The sequence below is a fragment of the Pistacia vera genome, unplaced genomic scaffold, assembly GCF_008641045.1.
Source record: "Pistacia vera cultivar Batoury unplaced genomic scaffold, PisVer_v2 Contig190, whole genome shotgun sequence".
In the NCBI taxonomy this organism is placed as follows: Eukaryota; Viridiplantae; Streptophyta; class Magnoliopsida; order Sapindales; family Anacardiaceae; genus Pistacia; species Pistacia vera.
The window spans coordinates 2,834,219-2,854,305 of record NW_022195991.1 but is presented as its reverse complement, the minus strand read 5'-3'; the positions used below and the strand labels follow the sequence as shown (position 1 = coordinate 2,854,305).

At 36.9% G+C, this 20,087-nt stretch overlaps 1 protein-coding gene and 1 pseudogene across 1 annotated transcript; both read left to right on the top strand.

The window, feature by feature from the left end:
- Positions 1 to 1,602: 1,602 nt before the first annotated feature.
- On the top strand, positions 1,603 to 4,253 carry LOC116127363. The gene is made up of 4 exons (XM_031413008.1): positions 1,603 to 1,976; positions 2,255 to 2,449; positions 3,050 to 3,231; positions 3,780 to 4,253. The coding sequence occupies exons 1-4, from the start codon at positions 1,673 to 1,675 to the stop codon at positions 4,092 to 4,094; spliced, it is 996 nt and encodes a 331-aa protein (XP_031268868.1). The 5' UTR covers positions 1,603 to 1,672; the 3' UTR covers positions 4,095 to 4,253.
- A 4,234-nt stretch (positions 4,254 to 8,487) lies between these two features.
- Positions 8,488 to 11,894, top strand: LOC116127239 (annotated as a pseudogene).
- The last annotated feature ends 8,193 nt before the right edge of the window (positions 11,895 to 20,087 follow it).

Below are 20,087 nucleotides of genomic sequence, written 5' to 3'. Positions count from 1 at the left end.
AACCCAACTCTCAATGAAAACACTAATGTTAGAACTTATACTCAAAGCAAAGTTCAACTCAAAAGATAGGAGAGTCTTTTAGGCTTAAGTACATGTACAATTGGTGGGTGTGACTTCTCTTATTAAATAAATAGGGCATGCATCAGCATTACTATATGTTTATGTTTATTTTTGACTAATTCAATCGTAATTCATCATCTAAGTAAGAATTTTCAAAAGGCATTACGTACTTGAGCACATAATTCAAATAGATTAAATTAAACTAATTTCAAATGCCGGTTCTAGAAGGAGTACATCCAAAATGAGAATTTGGGATCTAATAATCTAACCCATCTTCATAAGCTCGTGACCAGCATCTTAATGGCAATAGCTAAAAACAAAAACATAAACTTAGAATATTACACATAAATTTAGTATAAACATGAATCGTAACGTTGAATACAGAGCTTATAATAAAATATTATAATTTTGAAAAAAAAAATTATACGTAACAAATAAAATATTATTACCCTCGTAAGTGATTGTTTAATTTTATTTTCATAAAGTATTACAAACATCCTAATATTATTAAAAAAAAAAAAAATTATTAAAACCTTTTAACTTTTTTGATAACTTTGGGTACATATAAAGTCAAAGGATCACACAATACCATAAATACACAGGCAAGGAATCATCTATTCACCTAAAGTTAAGCAAAATGACAAATAGATCCCTTATCTTTGAGATTAAGCAAAGACCACCTTATTGAAGAGATCGTTGATGAAGCCTGCACTTGTGGCCCCGTGATCACGTTAATACTGTGGGCTTGGGTCCACGTAATCCAGGCAACTTTGAGAAAATCAATGCCGTAAACGCGTTAGAACGGGAAAGACTTATTAACGGGACCCATCATACATAAGCCATTGGTCCCACCAAGGCACGAAGTCCCTAGTCTGGGTTTACTTTGGCCTTAGTTTAGCCATTAATTACACAACCTGCCCTTACCCTGTTTGTTATTTCTTGGTAAATTGTGTTTTGTTTTCCTTATTTCCTAAGAAAATTGTTTCTACTTTAAATGAAAACAACTCAAAACCTACCGAATGTTGAAGCAAAACAATTAATAATGACAAGTTAAGAATAGTCATCCTCATCCTACAATTTTGTCAAAATTTTGGTTGAACTAAAAGGTTTTATTAATAACCAACCTCTGGATGACCAACTGGTTCAATGGAGACTTTTGAGTGTATTACTCAAGAAACCTTAAGTTTGAATCTATTCTCGATTGCTAATTGAAGTGGTAATTGAAGTTTTTATCTAATCAGTAGTTTTAAGGTCCCGAATAAGTAGTTAAGGTATGTGTAAACTGATTCGAACACGTTAGTTATAAAAAAAAATTAAAAAAATAGGTTATATTAATTTTGATTTATGAAAATTATCGAAGGCTGTAATTTCTGACATTTAATGTCAATGGTGATTTTCTTCAAGAAGAAAACAAAAAATCAAAACTTACCATTTAAAAAATATAACTTTCAAAGAAAAATGAAATAAAGAAACAAATGGCAATAAAGAAATTCTGTTGAAATCAAAGTGCCAAACAAACAAAGTGTTTTTACCCACAACACAGACCAGTTCAATTCCCAGTCTTCACTGTCCTAAAACTCAAAAACTTTTTCAATACTCCATCACACTCAAAATGTCCGACGGAGGTTTGACGCTCGTCGACGGTACCCAACTTCTCCGATCACTCTCTCTCCCTCTCACACTGCCGGACTCCGACGCCGCCGTCCTCACTGGAGCTCACGTCCTCGATTTCGCTGACTCAAAAGCTTCCTCCTCTCTCTTCGGCCTCTCATTGCCTCAAAACCTCAAGTCGTCGGCTCTCAAACGTGCCGCCGTTTCAGATGATGACGTCAATTTCCGAAGTAAAGAACTGGACAGAGATCACGCCTCCAAGTTGGTCACAAATTACCTCACTGCCATCGCCGATGTACTAAAAGGTATTATCATCAGTAACTAAACTTTGATTGCTTTAGTCTCGAATTTTTCATTTTCCCTTAATGCTTACCCTAATTACAAGTGAAGCCTCTAGTTTGAAAAGTAGTAAAAAGTTATCTTTTAAGTTTCAGAAATCATCGTCAACCTCTAAAAGTAGGATGAATTTCAAAATTTGGTAATTAGATCAAACCATTAGGCAGGGAAAAGAAAAAAAAAAATTTTTTTTTTGGGTGTTTTGATGGATTGAAAGTGTTGGATGATTGAATTATGTTTGTTTTAGAGGATCCGCTGTTGGTGTCAGTGTTGGATGGGAAGACACTGAGGGTGTTTTTGGAAGACGAAGATGATTTCGCCATGCTAGCTGAGAATCTCTTCACTGATTTGGATACTGAAGATAAGGGAAAGATTTGCAAGTCTCAGATCAGCAGTGCTCTTCTTCATATGGGAGTTGAATTGGGTGTCCCTCCATTTTCAGGTTTGTTTTGTCTTAAGTATGTTCTTACAAAGGCTAGAATTGATCGTAAATGGGTCCATTTTACTTTGAAGATCAAGTAGCATTTTTCATTGTTTATTGTTTATTATAATCTAGTTAGCTCAGGTTGTCAAAATATTTCTTTTTCTCAATGCATCAGCAAGCATTTTTGCTTTAAAACTTATATTAGTAAAAGCAAGTGCTTTAAAAATGTACCAAAAATCTTCTTTTTTCTCACCTCTTTTATGTATGGTGATAAAGATCTCTATATAGATTAATGATAGTAGAAATTAGATTAAGTGTCAGTAACTGTTCTAAACTATTCTGCCAATTCAATTTAGAGGTTTTATTTTTGGGATGTTACATTGAGTTATAAGTGAGGCCGATATTCCCATCTAGCATTTCATGCAAAGAACGTACGCAATATTATAGTTCTGGCAATAGTGATAATAGTATTTCCCATGTATGCCTGTTATAGCTCCTTGAAACATGATTATCATCAAATTCTAGGTTCAATTTGATGGCCTTTTTTTGGATGTAAATTATTTAGGATTGTTCTTATTTCATAATAGAAATTGATACACTGAAATTACTGTTGAGCAGAATTTCCTCTGATAAATGACATCTTAAAGAAACATGGAGCTGAGGGGCTAGAAGAGTTGGGCCAAGCACAATTCGCCCAGTTACTGCAGAATGTTCTACAAGATATAGCAGATGCCTTAGCTGAGAAGCATATTGTCGTCGTTCGTAACATTAAGATCATTAATGGTTCCAAGCTTAGAATGGTAATCTATCTCAACCTTATTCTTGTTATGGTTAATAATTCCACTGTTTTTCAAAATTTGCCTAAGATTATTTACTCGAGACACTGGTTTCTTTGGATCCATTTGTTATATGGGAATTGCCAAACAATGATATACTTTAACTATCCTTTGATATTTGAGTAACGCCATGTTACCCTGCCAGTTTTACTTTAACAATTACTGGAAAATTATTCCAAGAAGCTTTGAAAAAATTTTGACAGAGAAGAACATATGGTAATTATGATCACAGACTTGCTTCTCTGTCTGCACCACTGGAATGTTCAATCTGGTGAAGATGAAGTAAAATTGCAAATCGTTAACTTAAGTTGGCCTTGTAAGAAAGTCAGAAGAAATAAATTTTAGAAAAAAATAATACATTCTTACTAAAGCCATACTAGTTAAAAGAATGATGAAACAGAAATTACTTTAGAAACATTGCTGCATTGTATTAGTTTGAAATGACATGGTCAATTTCTTATAATCTTGTTCTTTATGGTAAATTTTTAATTACTTCTTCATAAACATGGCAGCTTTTGGCAGACAAGAAGCAATTGAACGACGTCATAGACAAGGTACTCCAGGAAAAGAAGAGCACTGGAGATGAACGATCAAGCATAGATATAATCAGGGGTTTCCTTGAGAAAAATGGAAAAGATTATGGCTTGCCACCTTCAGAAGCCAACGAAGCTGTGGTTCTTCTCTATGATGCTGTTTTTGCGGATATAAGGAAGAGTAAGACAGCTGCAAAAATGGATGATGAATTTAGGGAATTTGTGAAGAACATCCTGGAGAAATTTGCAGAGCAGCTCGAAACCAATCCTGTTTATTATGATTTTGAATACTGAGGGAATGGTTGTCACAGCCTGACCTCCTTTTTGTGGCATTTCATACACCCCTTTGATTTTTAATGTTTATATGTATCCATTTCAGCATAAAATGAACGCATGAAAAGTACAATTTAACATCAGCATATACTAATGCTATTTCTATCATATATACATATATATATCAATGTTGTAAACTATAAATGCAAATTTGAGGCCTTTGTGTGGTCTGATAGGTTACGCAATTCATTAGGATTAAATTTTCTCAGTGGCTCTCTGTTATATCATACATGTCCCCACATACAAAAGAGTGGAGCTGCAGGGTCCCAAAAGACTTGACAAAGTATGCATAAAATTAAGTATGTTTGCTACCAAATGTTGAACAAATGATTTTTGTTAAGAATGAGGGCATACCACATGCCAGAAGCCCCACCTGTGACCTGGCCACCCTTTACAGGTTGAAATTCCAAAAGTGCTTTGGAAGGAATCACCACTTGCCAGGATCCCCCGGCCCCGGCACCTGGTGGAAATGAACCAGCGGCTTCAACGAACATTGAGTGTGAAAAATCCCTAGCATTATCAGTTCGAATTCGTTGAACCGAAAAATCAAATTGGGTTTTGACCATGGACAAAAAATGTCTGATGTGAGTGAGTGTCTGTGTTTAGATGCATGAGGTATACCCAGGTTCCCCGAGAGTAATCATCAACAATGGTAGAAAATATCTAGAGTCATCGTGATTGGCTGTGTGATTGGACCCCATATGTCCATATGAACTAAGGAAAATTTACAGTGGTGGAATGCGTGTGTTTGGGAAATTTTGTGCAGGACTGTTACAAGAGGACAAATAGGACAATTGGGTGAGGAATAGATACCTATGACCTAGACGTTGTGCAAAATAAAAGAAGTTTTATTAATGTTTGTATTAAAAATAGAACTTTATTTTCAGTAATACAAGACATTAAGTTTTTAGCATCAGAGGCACCTATCCAAAATAAGACCTTGGTGAACTTTACCCGAGCCCGTTAGATTCCCAATCAAATGGTCATTTGTTAAGAAAAAAATTTAAACCAGACATTATCTTGACATAGTTTGGAAACAGAGATGGGATTGAAACGGAAAGCAGGAACAACAAGACATATGAAGGATTAAATGTTTATTGAGATGAACAGTTCCTAATGGGTGGCTAGTGCATGTGTACCATTTGGCATGCAGACGGTGTGTAGGGTATAGGGGATGTGTGGGAAAAATGTTTGGGATCGCAAACGATGGTCACTGACCCCTGATCAATTATCCAAAAATTTTCTTTTGTAATATTGGAACAAAAAGATGTACCTGCATAGGATGTTGTATTGGCCTGCGGACTTTGATTTAGCATCTGCGGGATCTGGTGATACTGTTCTTGGCTGAAACATAGGGACCGCGGCATTATTTCCAGAAGCGATAGGGTGACTTACTTGATTAGCAATGGCAAATCCAGGCCGTTGGTTTTGGTGGCAGCCATGTAATTTCAACAGTGTCTCTGTGTGGTTTCTCTGTTTGCAAAAATCGCAATAACATTTTAGTTGGACTTGAATGGTCCATAGAGGAATTAAAATTGGTGGAGTGTGCTGGGCTATTTCCCAAATGGGCAGCTGTAAAACTTAGGCCATTTCTGGAATTTGGGCTAGCAACCAAATTTGAGCCCAAACCGTTATTAAGCCCAAAGAACCCATTTGATTGTGAGCCATTGGATAAGGAGATGAGATCTGGGCCGTTCACTCCTCCATATAAAACATTGCTTTCCCTTTTAGTGCCCTAGCGCCTCCTTTTTCATTTCCATGTTATCTCCGATGGTCCAGTCTGTAGTCTTTGTGGGTGGACTGTGAAAGCAGCAGCTTCAGTATTGGGTGGGATTTAGACGAAGCCAATCTCTGGCTTTCATCTTGCAGCCAATTGGTAGGGCACCGGAGAGATGGCGCTGGTGATGTAGCCAACATTTGTGTTCGAAAAGCACAAAAACTGTCATTGAAACCAATCAAAAATGGATTAACCTGTTTTGATCTTTCAGGTGCTTGATGCGTGAAGAATTGTGGAGGGCCCTTCAAGCGGTTCTTTAACAACATCGAGCTCGTTCCAAATCGCCGAAAGGCAATTAAATAAGCGTGACTGTAGGTTGTGTTGTTTGATTTCAAGAAGATTTTTATGCAAAGTAAAAATCTTGCGAGATCTAGTAAGGTTTCCGAAAGGAATGAATCTATCCCAGTTGATTGATGACTTGCCCGACTTATTAAGGTCTCATTTGAAAGAAGATATATTCTCCGCTTGTGAAGGTTAGAAGGCTTTATGCTGGTTGCGTAATTGACTCTTCTGAGATATTCTTTAACAACAACAACAACCCCTAATGATATCTTTTTGAGAAAATGACAGGAAATTCATCCTCCAGCAGCATGAATCCGCTATAGCAGACACAGATTGAAACCGATGGAATAGAAATCCAATCATTCAATACTAGAAACCAGCACTATACATCTCTAGGATGTTGGTCACATTTCATGGATTCTCTGTTTGAGGCAAGCCGATAGCAATATCCTGGGTAGGGAGTTGCTGATCCAGGAGCGAACGAGAGTGTTGCACCGAATCCAGTGTGGGGAAAGATGTGGTTCAGTGGGTTGGGGAAGGGTCCATCGATGAACCCTTCCTTATTTTTGGTACAGAGCTCGCCGGAAGTCTCTGGCCCAAGTGGCATAATTTGAGATCGGCTAATGGCTGTTTGAGCACAAGCTCAGAGCCACGAAACTGGTGAAAAAAGGCGTCCCCTAGTTCCGGTCGATCGGTGGAGGTTGGAAGAATTTGGAAGATGGGTAGGGATTTTGACCCGTCGCTAGGGTTCGACCTATAAACCGAATAGAAATAGGTCAGGTTGAAAGTTGAATCCCGGTTGTTGGTTGGGCTTTGGTGGATGGTTTGGACAGTGTGGATGTTTGGGCCTGTTGGAGGGGTGGGATTAGTTTGGTGTGTGGGCCTTCATTTATGGCTGTGGACTCTAAGTCTGGTTCAATGAGTGTTTTGGTTGGGGCATTTTGTGTGTTTGAAAAAAAAAAAAATCTAATCCTACTGCCTTGTTTTGCAAGTTAGAAACAATGGCTTAGAGAGGATTGTAGAGGAAGCAAGATTAGTTCTGATACCATGTCAAAGTTTGAGCTGGAAGGAAGGCAAGAGAGGCAGAACACTGCCGAAGAATGCCAATGAGGAAGCTTGACAAAGTGACTAAAACATGTCGAAGAATGTCAAGAAAAGAGATAATAAAAGACTATGATTTTTATGTATATTTCTGTATTGTAATGAGTACATCAGCCAATTTATATAGTGGTTTTGAATACACATAAAGGTAATGTAATAATACAGTAAAGGAAATGTAAAAGGTCTTAATTACAAAATATTACAATAATCAATCAAATATTGTAAATCAATAATGCTTGATTCCAGCATAAAATCTTCAGCATTCCATATTTCATCAAAATATCGGTTTATTACAAACCCTTCGAATTTCTTCAAGAATTACGTATTTCCAGTTGATTTAAAAACTCAACATTTATTAATACAATTCTTTTACACCATGATACTGTCTTTTTCTGATTGTTGCATTTCCAGGTCTTTTTTTGTTTCAAATTTACCGTTAAAGTTTTCAAAATATGCTAGACAACAAAAAGTTGGTGTTGTTATAATATCAGAAAATCAAGAGTATACATGTATAAAATTCTCGTGCTGCTCGAGTCTCAAAAAATCGACATTTTCGTTATTACTATCCCTATGTGCACTGATTGATACTATTATCAGTAAGTTATATTAAGTTAATATTATATGCCCGATTACAAGCACACATTTCTACTGATTTAACCAGTACACTATATAACGAACTAAAGTCAAAATGGCAAGAAGATCGCGCAGGCCATAGCCACGCTCAATCAGCATGCCGGCATTAGAAAGAAAGAGACATCAAGTGAAGTGACTCTTCACAATTCATTAATTAGCTTGACAAAAGTGTGATGTTAACCATACTCTTTCGATCAATTGAAAACATATAAATAAACGACACAAATTCCATGTACATCATAAAACTCCTTCTCCGTTTATTTAATTCTTGGTGACTTCTCATAATTGGCCTGTTGCCGAAAGCTTGTCAAATCAGATATAATCTGGTAATTCTAAAGAAAGTTCAAGCCGACATGCGTAATGGCCGGCCTGAAAAACATACAAGCCATTTTATTCCTTTCTGTCCATTCATTTCTAAACTTAAACCTCAAAGTGGACGTATTCTATTCATACCTATTAGCACAACAAAGTAAACCCTTATTGAGATTGAACAATGGAGCAGCTGCCGAAGAATCTTTACCCGATGAGGCGAGCCAGGGTGGTTGAATAGGGAGACAACGCATGGCAATCACGGCGGCCACACTAGTCGGCCTGCAAAGCATTCCAGGCCTAGTCATCCTCTACGGCAGCATGGTAAAGAAGAAATGGGCGATAAATGCAGCTTTCAGGCTTCTACGCCTTCGCAATGGTCATTGTCTGCTGGGTGGGATGGGGTTTCCGCATGTCGTTTGGCGATAAGCTCGTGGCTTTTCTAGGAAACCTGCGGTTGCATTGGACGAGAAGTTCCTGCTAGGGCAAGCGTTTCTAGGTACTTTCCGACGGCGACAATGGTGCTCTTCCAGGGCGTATTTGCTTGCATTACATTGATTTTGATCGCCGGGGCGCTGCTGGGGAGAATGAACTTTCGTGCGTGGATACTGTTTGTGCCATTATGGCTACATGTTCGTATACGATTGCGGCGTTTAGCATTTGGTGCCCTGATGGTGGCTGGCGAAACTTGGAGTTATTGATTTTGCTGGTGGATATGTTATTCATGTTTCGTTGGTGTCCGCTGTTTCACTGATCTTATTGGGTAAGCGAAAATCACAATTGTCAAATTTATATACGAATTTTAAATACAATTTATTACCAAATTTATATTCCATTTCTGTTTCGATATCGTTGCAATATCATATCACCATCTTTCTCTTTCCGATCATCATCACCAAAATCTCTAAACCCTACTTCCGTTGACCTTGTCAATCGCAACAATCGAGCGATTATGTTTGTATAGTTACCCTCCCAAGTCAAATTATAATCAACCCTAATCACCAAAATTCAATATTCACCCTCAAAAGATTATGGTCTTCTTTTTAAAAGTCCTAATATTTGAACGAATTATTCTCATTTAATTGAAATATAAATTAATAATAAAAATATATTTTAAAAGTTTATGAAAGGAAAAATCGTTAATATACTATATTTTGGTGGAAAAAGTTATTAACTCCGCTTCATATAATGAATTGTCAAGAATTTCCAAAACCAAGCCCCATATTCACCATCCGCCTTTTTTATAAAATACATAATTCATTTATTACCTATACAAACAATATCATTTTTACCTTATATCAAAAGACATTCTTTTAATATATTATTATATCGAAAAGGTTAATATTATTCACCCACTGAGAAGTTAAGTCACAAGTCCAACAATTTTTTAAAAAGTATAAATACTCTCATGTGTAAGGTTTTTATATTTTTAGGAAGTTTACGTATAATTTTATGGAGTTTTTGAAATTTGTATAAATTTTAATATTCTAAAAAGAGTGATGCTATTGGCCCTCCCCATTTTATCTTTCGTCTCATTAAAATGTTTGAATATGTAAATGTCTTTAATAAACCACCTATTTTCAAAATACCGCTTTATTTATTTTTAATATTTTTATGCTTCTTGTTTGAATGTAATGATAAAGATAAAATTCACTAATATAGTTTACTTTCCAAGAACAAAGAATAACATTAAGAAATTTAATGCATTAGTTTATAAATTTTGGGAAATGCAAAAGAAGAAAAAAGTATAGAAAAATTAAAAAGAAAAAATAAAGCAAAGAATTTAGTAATTACATGATCTAGATCAAATTCTTCAATTTCATAAATTATTTTATTGGTAAAAATAAATTAAGGTTTATTAAATTAGGGTTTATAGTTAAAAGAGGAAATAAATTTTTTACATACTTATAACTATTTTATGTCTTATTAATAATTTATAAACGAATAATGATAAATTGTAATTAAAAAATTAATAATAATTGATGTCTAACGAGTAAAATATGGGGAGTCAATAGCATTACTCTTTTTAAAATTTGGGCACTGCATAGAATACATATTACTTACAACCATTAATAAGAGTCCATTTAAAAAAAAAATGATATTAATTTATATAAAAAACAGAAAGATTATATATGATATCATAAATAGCATATAACGTCATTTGAAAATTTTTTTACAAAAAAAAAAAATACTTCTGTAGGGGGGCCGAGAGCCGACAAGGATCGAGAGATGTTCCCGCCAAACAATATTATTATGATGCTTGCAGGTGCAGGCTTACTTTGGATGGGGTGGAGGTGGATTTAACGGGGAGCACCTTTGCTGTCAGTGCAGATGCATCTCTGGTTCTTAACACCCACGTATGCACTGCTACTAGCCTGCTGACGTGGCTCCTCCTTGATTATTTCTTCTTTGGAAAGCCTTCTGTCATTGGCGCTGTTCAGGGCATGATCACTGGTCTCGTTTGCATTACTCCTGCTGCAGGTCAATTTACTTTATTACCCTCACGATCCAAATCCTCAATTACCTCAGATAAAATAATTATGATTATTATTCTGGCAGAGCCAATGTATGCCCAAGGCGGGCCCGCTTGGACCCAGAATTTTTAAATATTTGCAATTACCCCCTCAAATAATTTAAATACAAAAACATATTGAAAACATTTTACCCAATCCAATATTGAGTCTAAAAAGAAACTAAACGAAATTTTAGATTGCAAATAAGCCCATCATTACAACTTGAATTCCACATCCAGTAAGTATCCCTAAAGCAAAATAAATGAAATTTAAATCAAAATAAATAAAACGCATTTTATACAACTAATGAATTAAGGTTTTTGTATGGGAAAATTCTTTGTTACCTCATGAATCATATTCTATTTAGGATTTAATTTAATTTAAGTTTATAAATTTATGATTTTTTATGGGTTTCCTTACGTTGGTATGATTTCCTTATTTGTTGTACCATATATTTAAAAAATTATAATTGTATTGAACAAAAATATTATCAATAAATTTTAAAAGTTTTATATTAGTGATTGTGAATAAAAATTCAAAATAAGTTATTGTTTAAATATTAAAAGTTTTAGTTAATGTTTAATTAACAATGTGACATGAACAGGAGTTGTACAAGGGGGGCCAATTCTAATGGTAATCTCAGGAAGTGTACCATGGTACACTATGATGGTGCTACATAACAAGTTAAATTTTACAACTCGTCGATGATCCGATGGCCCTCATCCATACTCACGCCCTCACCGGAACCCTAGGCGGCATCCTACCGGGTTTTTGCCGTACCCAAATTATGTCACCTCTTCTACATGGTGCCCGATTGGGAGAAGTACATTGGGCTAGCATACGGACTTCAAAACGGTAGAACTTCAGCAGGATTCAAGCAAATGGGAATTCAAGTAGCGGGCTTGCGTTTGTAATATGCTTGAACATTCTACAGACGAGCCTTATTGTTGGTTGATCGGGCAATAGTGCCGCTTAGAATGACTGAGGAGGAACTGCAAATTGGCGATGAGGTGGCATGGGGAAGAAGCTTTTGCGTTGTTTGGTGATGGGATGAGATTTCAGAATTCTAAGAACCATTCTATTTATGATGCGGATGAGTTTTCATATGCCACTTCAAGGTCTCTTGGTGATGTTCAGATGGTTTAAAAACTCAGTTTTGATCTTGTTAATTATAAGTTGAAATTTTTTTACAAAATATATTACTAGCATGATATTAAATACATGTTAATTCAGCAATGTTACAGATTTTGATCTGGAAAAAAAAAATCTAAAATACCACACGGTATTATGTCATCCACATCATCAAATGTAATAATATGAATGTTTCCTCTTTCTTAATATTTATCATAGATATTTGTTGAACTTAAGTCCAAGGAAGGGCTAACCTAAAGACTTCTCCGACCTTTGCAGTTTACTACCTATAAGTTATTCGATGTAGCACCTTCTGGAATTTTCGTGTCTTAATATTTATCATGGAATTTGTTAGAACTTAGCCCAAGAAGAGCCCAAGAATATATTTTTGTTCTTAAATTTATTATAGATATTTGTTAAACTTAAGTCATGAAGAGCACAACCAAAAAATTGGTCTGACCTTTGGATGGCTTTACCTATAAGTATTTGATGCAACACCCCATCCAAGGAGAGAGCATCGTATCTTAATTAATCTAGCCTATAGGTAAGCATTTGTAACCCAACTCTCAATGAAAACACAATGTTAGAACTAACTCAAAGGAAGTTTAATCTAAAGACTGACCGATAGGAAGGGAGTCCTTTAGGCTTAAGTACATATACAATTGGTGGGGTGAATCACAGATGGTTTTCTCTTATTAATAAATAGGGCATGCATCAGCATTACTATATGTTTATGTTATTTTTGACTAATTCAATCGTAATATCATCTAAGTAAGAATTTTCAAAAGGCATTACGTACTTGAGCACATAATTCAAATAGATTAAATTAACTAATTTCAAATGCCGGTTTAGAAGGGTACATCCAAAATGAGAATTTGGGATCTAATAATCTAACCATCTATCTTAAGCTATGACCAGCATCTTAATGGCAATAGCTAAAAACAAAACATAAACTTAGAATATTACACATAAATTTAGTAAAACATGAATCGTAACGTTGAATACAAGCTTATAATAAAATATTGTAATTTGAAAAAAAAAATATACGTAACAAATAAAATATTATTACCCTCGTAGTGATTGTTAATTTATTTCATAAAGTATTAAAACATCCAAATTTATTAAAAACCTTTTAACTTTTTTGATAACTTTGGGTACATATAAATCAAAGGATACACAAAGTACCATATTACCAGGCAAGGAGAATCTATTCACCTAAAGTTAAGCAAAATACAATAGATCCCTTATCTTTGAGATTAAGCAAAGACCACCTATTGAAGAGATCGTTGATGAAGCCTGCATTGTGGCCCCGTGATCACGTTAATACTGTGGGCTTGGGTCCACGTAATCCAGGCAACTTTGAGAAAATCAATGCCGTAAACGCGTTAGAACGGGAAAGACTATAACGGGACCCATCATACATAAGCCATTGGTCCCACCAAGGCACAAGCCCTAGTCTGGGTTACTTTGGCCTTAGTTAGCATAATTACACAACCTGCCCTTACCCTGTTTTGTATTTCTGGTAAATTGTGTTTTGTTTCCTTATTTCCTAAGAAAATGTTTCTACTTTAAATGAAAACAACTCAAAACCTACGAATGTTGAAGCAAAACAATTATAATGACAAGTTAAGAATAGTCATCCTCATCCTACATTTTGTCAAAATTTTGGTGACTAAAAGGTTTTATTAATAACAACCTCTGGATGACCACTGTTCAATGAGACTTGAGTGTATTACTCAAGAAACCTTAAGTGAATCTATTCTCGATTGCTAATTGAAGTGGTATTGAAGTTTTATCTAATCAGTAGTTTAAGTCCAATAAGTAGTTAAGGTAGTGTAAATGATTCGAACACGTTAGTTATAAAAAAAAAATTAAAAAAAGGTTATATTAATTTTGATTTATGAAAATTATGAAGGCTGTAATTTCTGACTTTAATGTCAATGGTGATTTTCTTCAAGAAGAAAACAAAAATCAAAACTTACCATTTAAAAAATATAACTTTCAAAGAAAAATGAAATAAGAAACAAATGGCAATGAAATTCTGTTGAAATCAAAGTGCCAAACAAACAAAGTGTTTTTACCACAACACAGACCAGTTCAATTTAGTTTCACTGTCCTAAAACTCAAAACTTAATACCCCATCACTCTCAAAATGTCCGAAGGAGGTTTGAAGCTCGTCGACGGTACCCACCTCCGATCACTCTCTTCCTCTCGCACTGCCGGACCCGACGCCACGTCCTCACTGGAGCTCACGTCCTCGATTTCGCTGACTCAAAAGCTCCTCCTCTCTCTTCGGCCTCTCATTGCCTCAAAACCTCAAGTCGTCGGCTCTCAAACGTGCCGCCGTTTCAGATGATGACGTCAATTTCCGAAGTAAAGAACTGGACAGAGATCACGCCTCCAAGTTGGTCACAAATTACCTCACTGCCATGCCGATGTACTAAAAGGTATTATCAGTAAACTGAACTTTGATTGCTTTAGTCTCGAATTTTTCATTTTCCCTTAATGCTTACCCTAATACAAGTGAAGCATCTAGTTTGAAAGTAGTAAAAAGTTATCTTTTAAGTTTCAGAAATCATCGTCAACCTCTAAAAGTAGGATGTCTTAATTACAAAATATTACAATAATCAATCAAATAATTGTAAATCAATAATTGCTTGATTCCAGCATAAATATCTTCAGCATTCCATATTTCATCACTCCCCCTCAAGTTGGTGGTTTGTAGATGTCGAAAACCCCAAGCTTGTGTAGTAAGTAAGAATGCTGACGACTACATAAAGGCTTCGCGAATATGTCTGCTGGTTGTTCCGATGTTCGTATGTGCATAGTCCTGATAATCCCTTCCTGAATTTTCTCCCTGACGAAATGACAGTCAATTTCTATATGTTTGGTTCTTTCATAGAAAACTGGATTTGCCCCGATATCATTAGCAGCTTTGTTATCGCAGTATAAAGTGACTGGTTTTCCTATTTTCACTGCTACATCTTTGAATAATCCAAGAATCCAGACAATCTCACAAGTTGTTTTTGCCATTGCTCTATATTCTGCTTCAACTGAGGAAAGTGATATTGTTGATTGCCTTTTTGTTTTCCATGATATAAGGGATCCTCCAATTTTAATGCAAAATCCTATAAGAGACGTTCTAGTCATAAGATAGGTACCCCAATCTGAATCACAGTATGCTGTGATGTCAAAATTCCCATCTCGAGGTAAAAGGAGTCCAAATCCAGGACATCCTTTTAAATACTTAAGTACCTTGATCGTTGCATCCATATGAGATTGTTTTGATCCATGCATGAACTGACTTAGTATATGGACTGCATAACTTATGTCAGGCCTTCTCATGGTGAGATAGATGAGTCTTCCTACGAGTCTTTGATAAGGAGATGGGTCTTGTAACAAAGGATCATTTTCTGAAGAGGCTGTCTCATAGTCATATTGCTGTGATGTGAGTTTGATAATTTGTTCCATAAGAATGATGTTAGGTTTCCATGCTGATAAACCAGAATCGGACACAAGTTCTAAAACATATTTCCTTTGAGAAATACCTACCGTGGAACATGCAATCTCAATGCCCAAGAATACTTTGGCTCCCCCAAATCTTTTATACGGAAATGTTTGTTGAGATGCTCTTTTAGGGTGTGAATGCCATCCTCATTGTTTCCAATGATTAGAATATCATCAACATAAATAATAAGAGCAATGAAGGTGGTACCTTTGTGCCATGTGAAGAGAGAGTAGTCATGCTTGGATTGAGTGGATCCCATGTTTATTAGAACCTTTGTGAATTTTGCGTTCCATTGACGGGATGCTTGCTTCAAACCATATAAGGACTTGCGTAGACAACAGAACATATTCTCCCCCTGTCTACGAAGTCCAGGAGGAAGATCCGTATAGATTTCTTCATGAAGAACTCCATGAAGAAAGGCATTATGGACGTCCATTTGATAAAGGGGCCAGTCATGTATGGCAGCAATGGACAAGAAAGCCCAAACAGTGACATGCTTGGCTACTGGAGAAAAGATGTCTTGGTAATCTAAACCTTCTCTTTGGGTGAAACCTTTAGCAACGAGACGAGCCTTGTAGGGCTCAATGAATCCATCAGCACAGTGCTTGATCATGGAAACCCATTTGCAACCAATGGGTTTCCTGTGAGAAGGACATGGAACAAGATCCCATATATGATTCTGAGAGAGAGCATTGAGTTCATCAACCATGGCCTGACGCCAATGTATATGGGGAACAGCGTCAGAGTAACAAGAAGGCTCTTGTTGGGCGAAAATCTGATTGATACAAATCCTGTGGCCAGGAGATAGTCGATCATAGGTAACATAGTTGGAAGTAAGGTAAGTAGTACCTGTGGTAGTCTGGATGGTAGGGTGGACATAATCTGCTATCCAAACAGGTGGGCGAGTGACCCTTGTGGAATGTCTCTGAGGAGGTACAAGAACAATAGGAGTATTGTCCAGTGGAGGTGGAGTGGGAAGCTGGTTCTCTGGAGATGGATTAGGAAGCTGGTTTTGAGGTTGACTTGGAGGGTCCCATATCATGAATGGGATGCATGGTATAATAGGGTCCTGATAGTTCCGCTGCTGAAGGATCTTTTAAAAAAAGTGGAGACTGCAAAGATTCATTAGAAAGGGACCTGTCTAAAAAAGGAAAGGAATCTTCATGAAAAACCACATCCCTAGAAACTAGGAATTTCCCTGAGGTGATATCATATAGCCGATAACCTTTCTGATGCATTGGGTAACCCATAAAAACACATGAAATAGCCCGAGGAGAAAATTTATCATGCCCTCTTAAATTTATAGAGTAGCATAAACACCCAACTACTCGGAGATGATCAATTATTGGTGGTTTACCAAAAAGAACTTCATAGGGTGTCTTGCCATCTAAAACTCAACTCAACATCCTATTGATCAGGTAGGTGGTCGTGACCACACATTTGCCCCAAAGGGTGATAGGGATGTTGGCTTGGTGTTTGAGGGCATGGGTAACCTCTAAAAGATGTCGATGTTTCCGTTCAACTATGTCATTTTGTTGAGGGGTATAGACACAAGAGCTTTCATGGATAATACCAAGAAAGGAAAAAATGTCCGAACATTGAGTGTTGAAAAAATCCCTAGCATTATCAGTTCGAATTCGTTGAACCGAAAAATCAAATTGGGTTTTGACCATGGACAAAAAATGTCTGATGTGAGTGAGTGTCTGTGTTTTAGATTGCATGAGGTATACCCAGGTTCCCCGAGAGTAATCATCAACAATGGTAAGAAAATATCTAGAGTCATCGTGATTGGCTGTGTGATATGGACCCCATATGTCCATATGAACTAAGGAAAATTTACAGGTGGTGGAATGCGTGTGTTTGGGAAATTTTGTGCAGGACTGTTTTACAAGAGGACAAATAGGACAATTGGGGTGAGGAATAGATACACTATGACCTAGACGTTGATGCAAAATAAAAGAAGTTTTATTAATGTTTGTATTAAAAATAGAACTTTTATTTTCAGTAATACAAGACATTAAGTTTTTAGCATCAGAGGCACCTATCCAATAATAAAGACCTTGGTGAACTTTACCCGAGCCCGTTAGATTCCCAATCAAATGGTCATTTGTTAAGAAAAAAATTTAATACACAGACATTATCTTGACATAGTTTGGAAACAGAGATGGGATTGAAACGGAAAGCAGGAACTAACAAGACATTATGAAGGATTAAATGTTTATTGAGATGAACAGTTCCTAATTGGGTGGCTAGTGCATGTGTACCATTTGGCATGCAGACTGGTGTGTAGGGTATAGGGGATGTGTGGGAAAAATGTTTGGGATCGCAAACGATGTGGTCACTGACCCCTGAATCAATTATCCAAAAATTTTCTTTTGTAATATTGGAACAAAAAGATGTACCTGCATAGGATGTTGTATTGGCCTGCGGACTTTGATTTAGCATCTGCGGGATCTGGTGATACTGTTCTTGGCTGAACATAGGGACCGCGGCATTATTTCCAGAAGCGATAGGGTGACTTACTTGATTAGCAATGGCAAATCCAGGCCGTTGGTTTTGGTGGCAGCCATGTAATTTCCAACAGGTGTCTCTCGTGTGGTTTCTCTGTTTGCAAAAATCGCAATAACTATTTTAGTTGGACTTGAATGGTCCATGAGAGGAATTAAAATTGGTGGAGTGTGCTGGGCTATTTCCCAAATTTGGGCCAGCTGTAAAACTTAGGCCATTTCTGGAATTTGGGCTAGCAACCAAATTTGAGCCCAAACCGTTATTAAGCCCAAAGAACCCATTTGATTGTGAGCCATTGGATAAGGAGATGAGATCTGGGCCGTTCACTCCTCCATATAAAACATTGCTTTCCCTTTTAGATTGCCCTAGCCTCCCTTTTTCATTTCCATGTTTCATCTCCGATGGTCCAGTCTGTAGTCTTTGTGGGTGGACTGTGAAAGCAGCAGCTTCAGTATTGGGTTGGGATTTAGACGAAGCCAATCTCTGGCTTTCATCTTGCACAGCCAATTGGTAGGTGCACCGGAGAGATGGCGCTGGTGATGTAGCCAACATTTGTGTTCGAAAAGCCAAAAAACTGTCATTGAAACCAATCAAAAAATGGATTAACCTGTTTTGATCTTTCAGGTGCTTGATCTGGTGAAGAATTGTGGAGGGCCCTTCAAGCGGTTCTTTAACAACATCGAGCTCGTTCCAAATCGCCGAAAGGCAATTAAAATAAGCGGTGACTGGTAGGTTGTGTTGTTTGATTTCAAGAAGATTTTTATGCAAAGTAAAAATCTTTGCGAGATCTAGTAAGGTTTCCGAAAGGAATGAATCTATCCCAGTTGATTGATGACTTGCCCGACTTATATAAGGTCTCATTTGAAAGAAGATATATTCTCCGCTTGTGAAGGTTAGAAGAATGCTTTATGCTTGGTTCGGTAACTTGACTCTCTTTCTGAGATATTCTTTAACAACACCAACAACCTCCTAATGATATCTTTTTGAGAAAATGACAGGAAATTCATCCTACCAGCAGCATGAATCCGCTATAGCAGACACAGATTGAAACCGATGGAATAGAAATCCAATCATTCAATACTAGAAACCAGCACTATACATCTCTAGGATGTTGGTCCACATTTCATGTGCATTCTCTGTTTGAGGCAAGCCGATAGCAATCTCCTGGGCTAGGGAGTTGCTGATCCAGGAGCGAACGAGAGTGTTGCACCGAATCCAGTGTGGGGAAAGATGTGGTTCAGTGGGTTGGGGAAGGGTCCCATCGATGAACCCTTCCTTATTTTTGGTTACCAGAGCTCGCCGGAAGTCTCTGGCCCAAGTGGCATAATTTTGAGATCCGGCTAATGGCTGTTTGACGAGCACAAGCTCAGAGCCATCGGAAACTGGTGAAAAAAAGGCGTCCCCTAGTTCCGGTCGATCGGTGGAGGTTGGAAGAATTTGGAAGATTGGGTAGGGATTTTGACCCGTCGGGCTAGGGTTCTGACCTATAAACCCGAATAGAAATAGGTCAGGTTGAAAGTTGAATCCAGGTTGTTGGTTGGGCTTTGGTGGATGGTTTGGACCAGTGTGGATGTTTGGGCCTGTTGGAGGGGTGGGATTAGTTTGGTTGTGTGGGCCTTCATTTATGGCTGTGGACTCTAAGTCTGGTTCAATGAGTGTTTTGGTTGGGTCCATTTTGTGATGTTTGAAAAAAAAAAAATCTAATCCTACTGCCTTGTTTTGCAAGTTAGAAACAATGGCTTAGAGAGGATTGTAGAGGAAGCAAAGATTAGTTCTGATACCATGTCAAAGTTTGAGCTGGAAGGAAGGCAGAAGAGGCAGAACACTGCCGAAGAATGCCAATGGATGGAAGCTTGACAAAGTGACTAAAACAGTGTCGAAGAATGTCAAGAAAAGAGATAATAAAAGACTATGATTTTTATGTATATTTCTTGTATTGTAATGAGTACATCAGCCAATTTATATAGTGGTTTTGAATACAATAAAGGTAATGTAATAATACAGTAAAGGAAATGTAATAAGGTCTTAATTACAAAATATTACAATAATCAATCAAATAATTGTAAATCAATAATTGCTTGATTCCAGCATAAATATNCCATGACCCGACCATCAGAGTGGGTTGCCCTCTAGTCCAATTTTTAAAAACAATGCTCCAACCATCACAATCTAACCATCTACCATCAAACGAA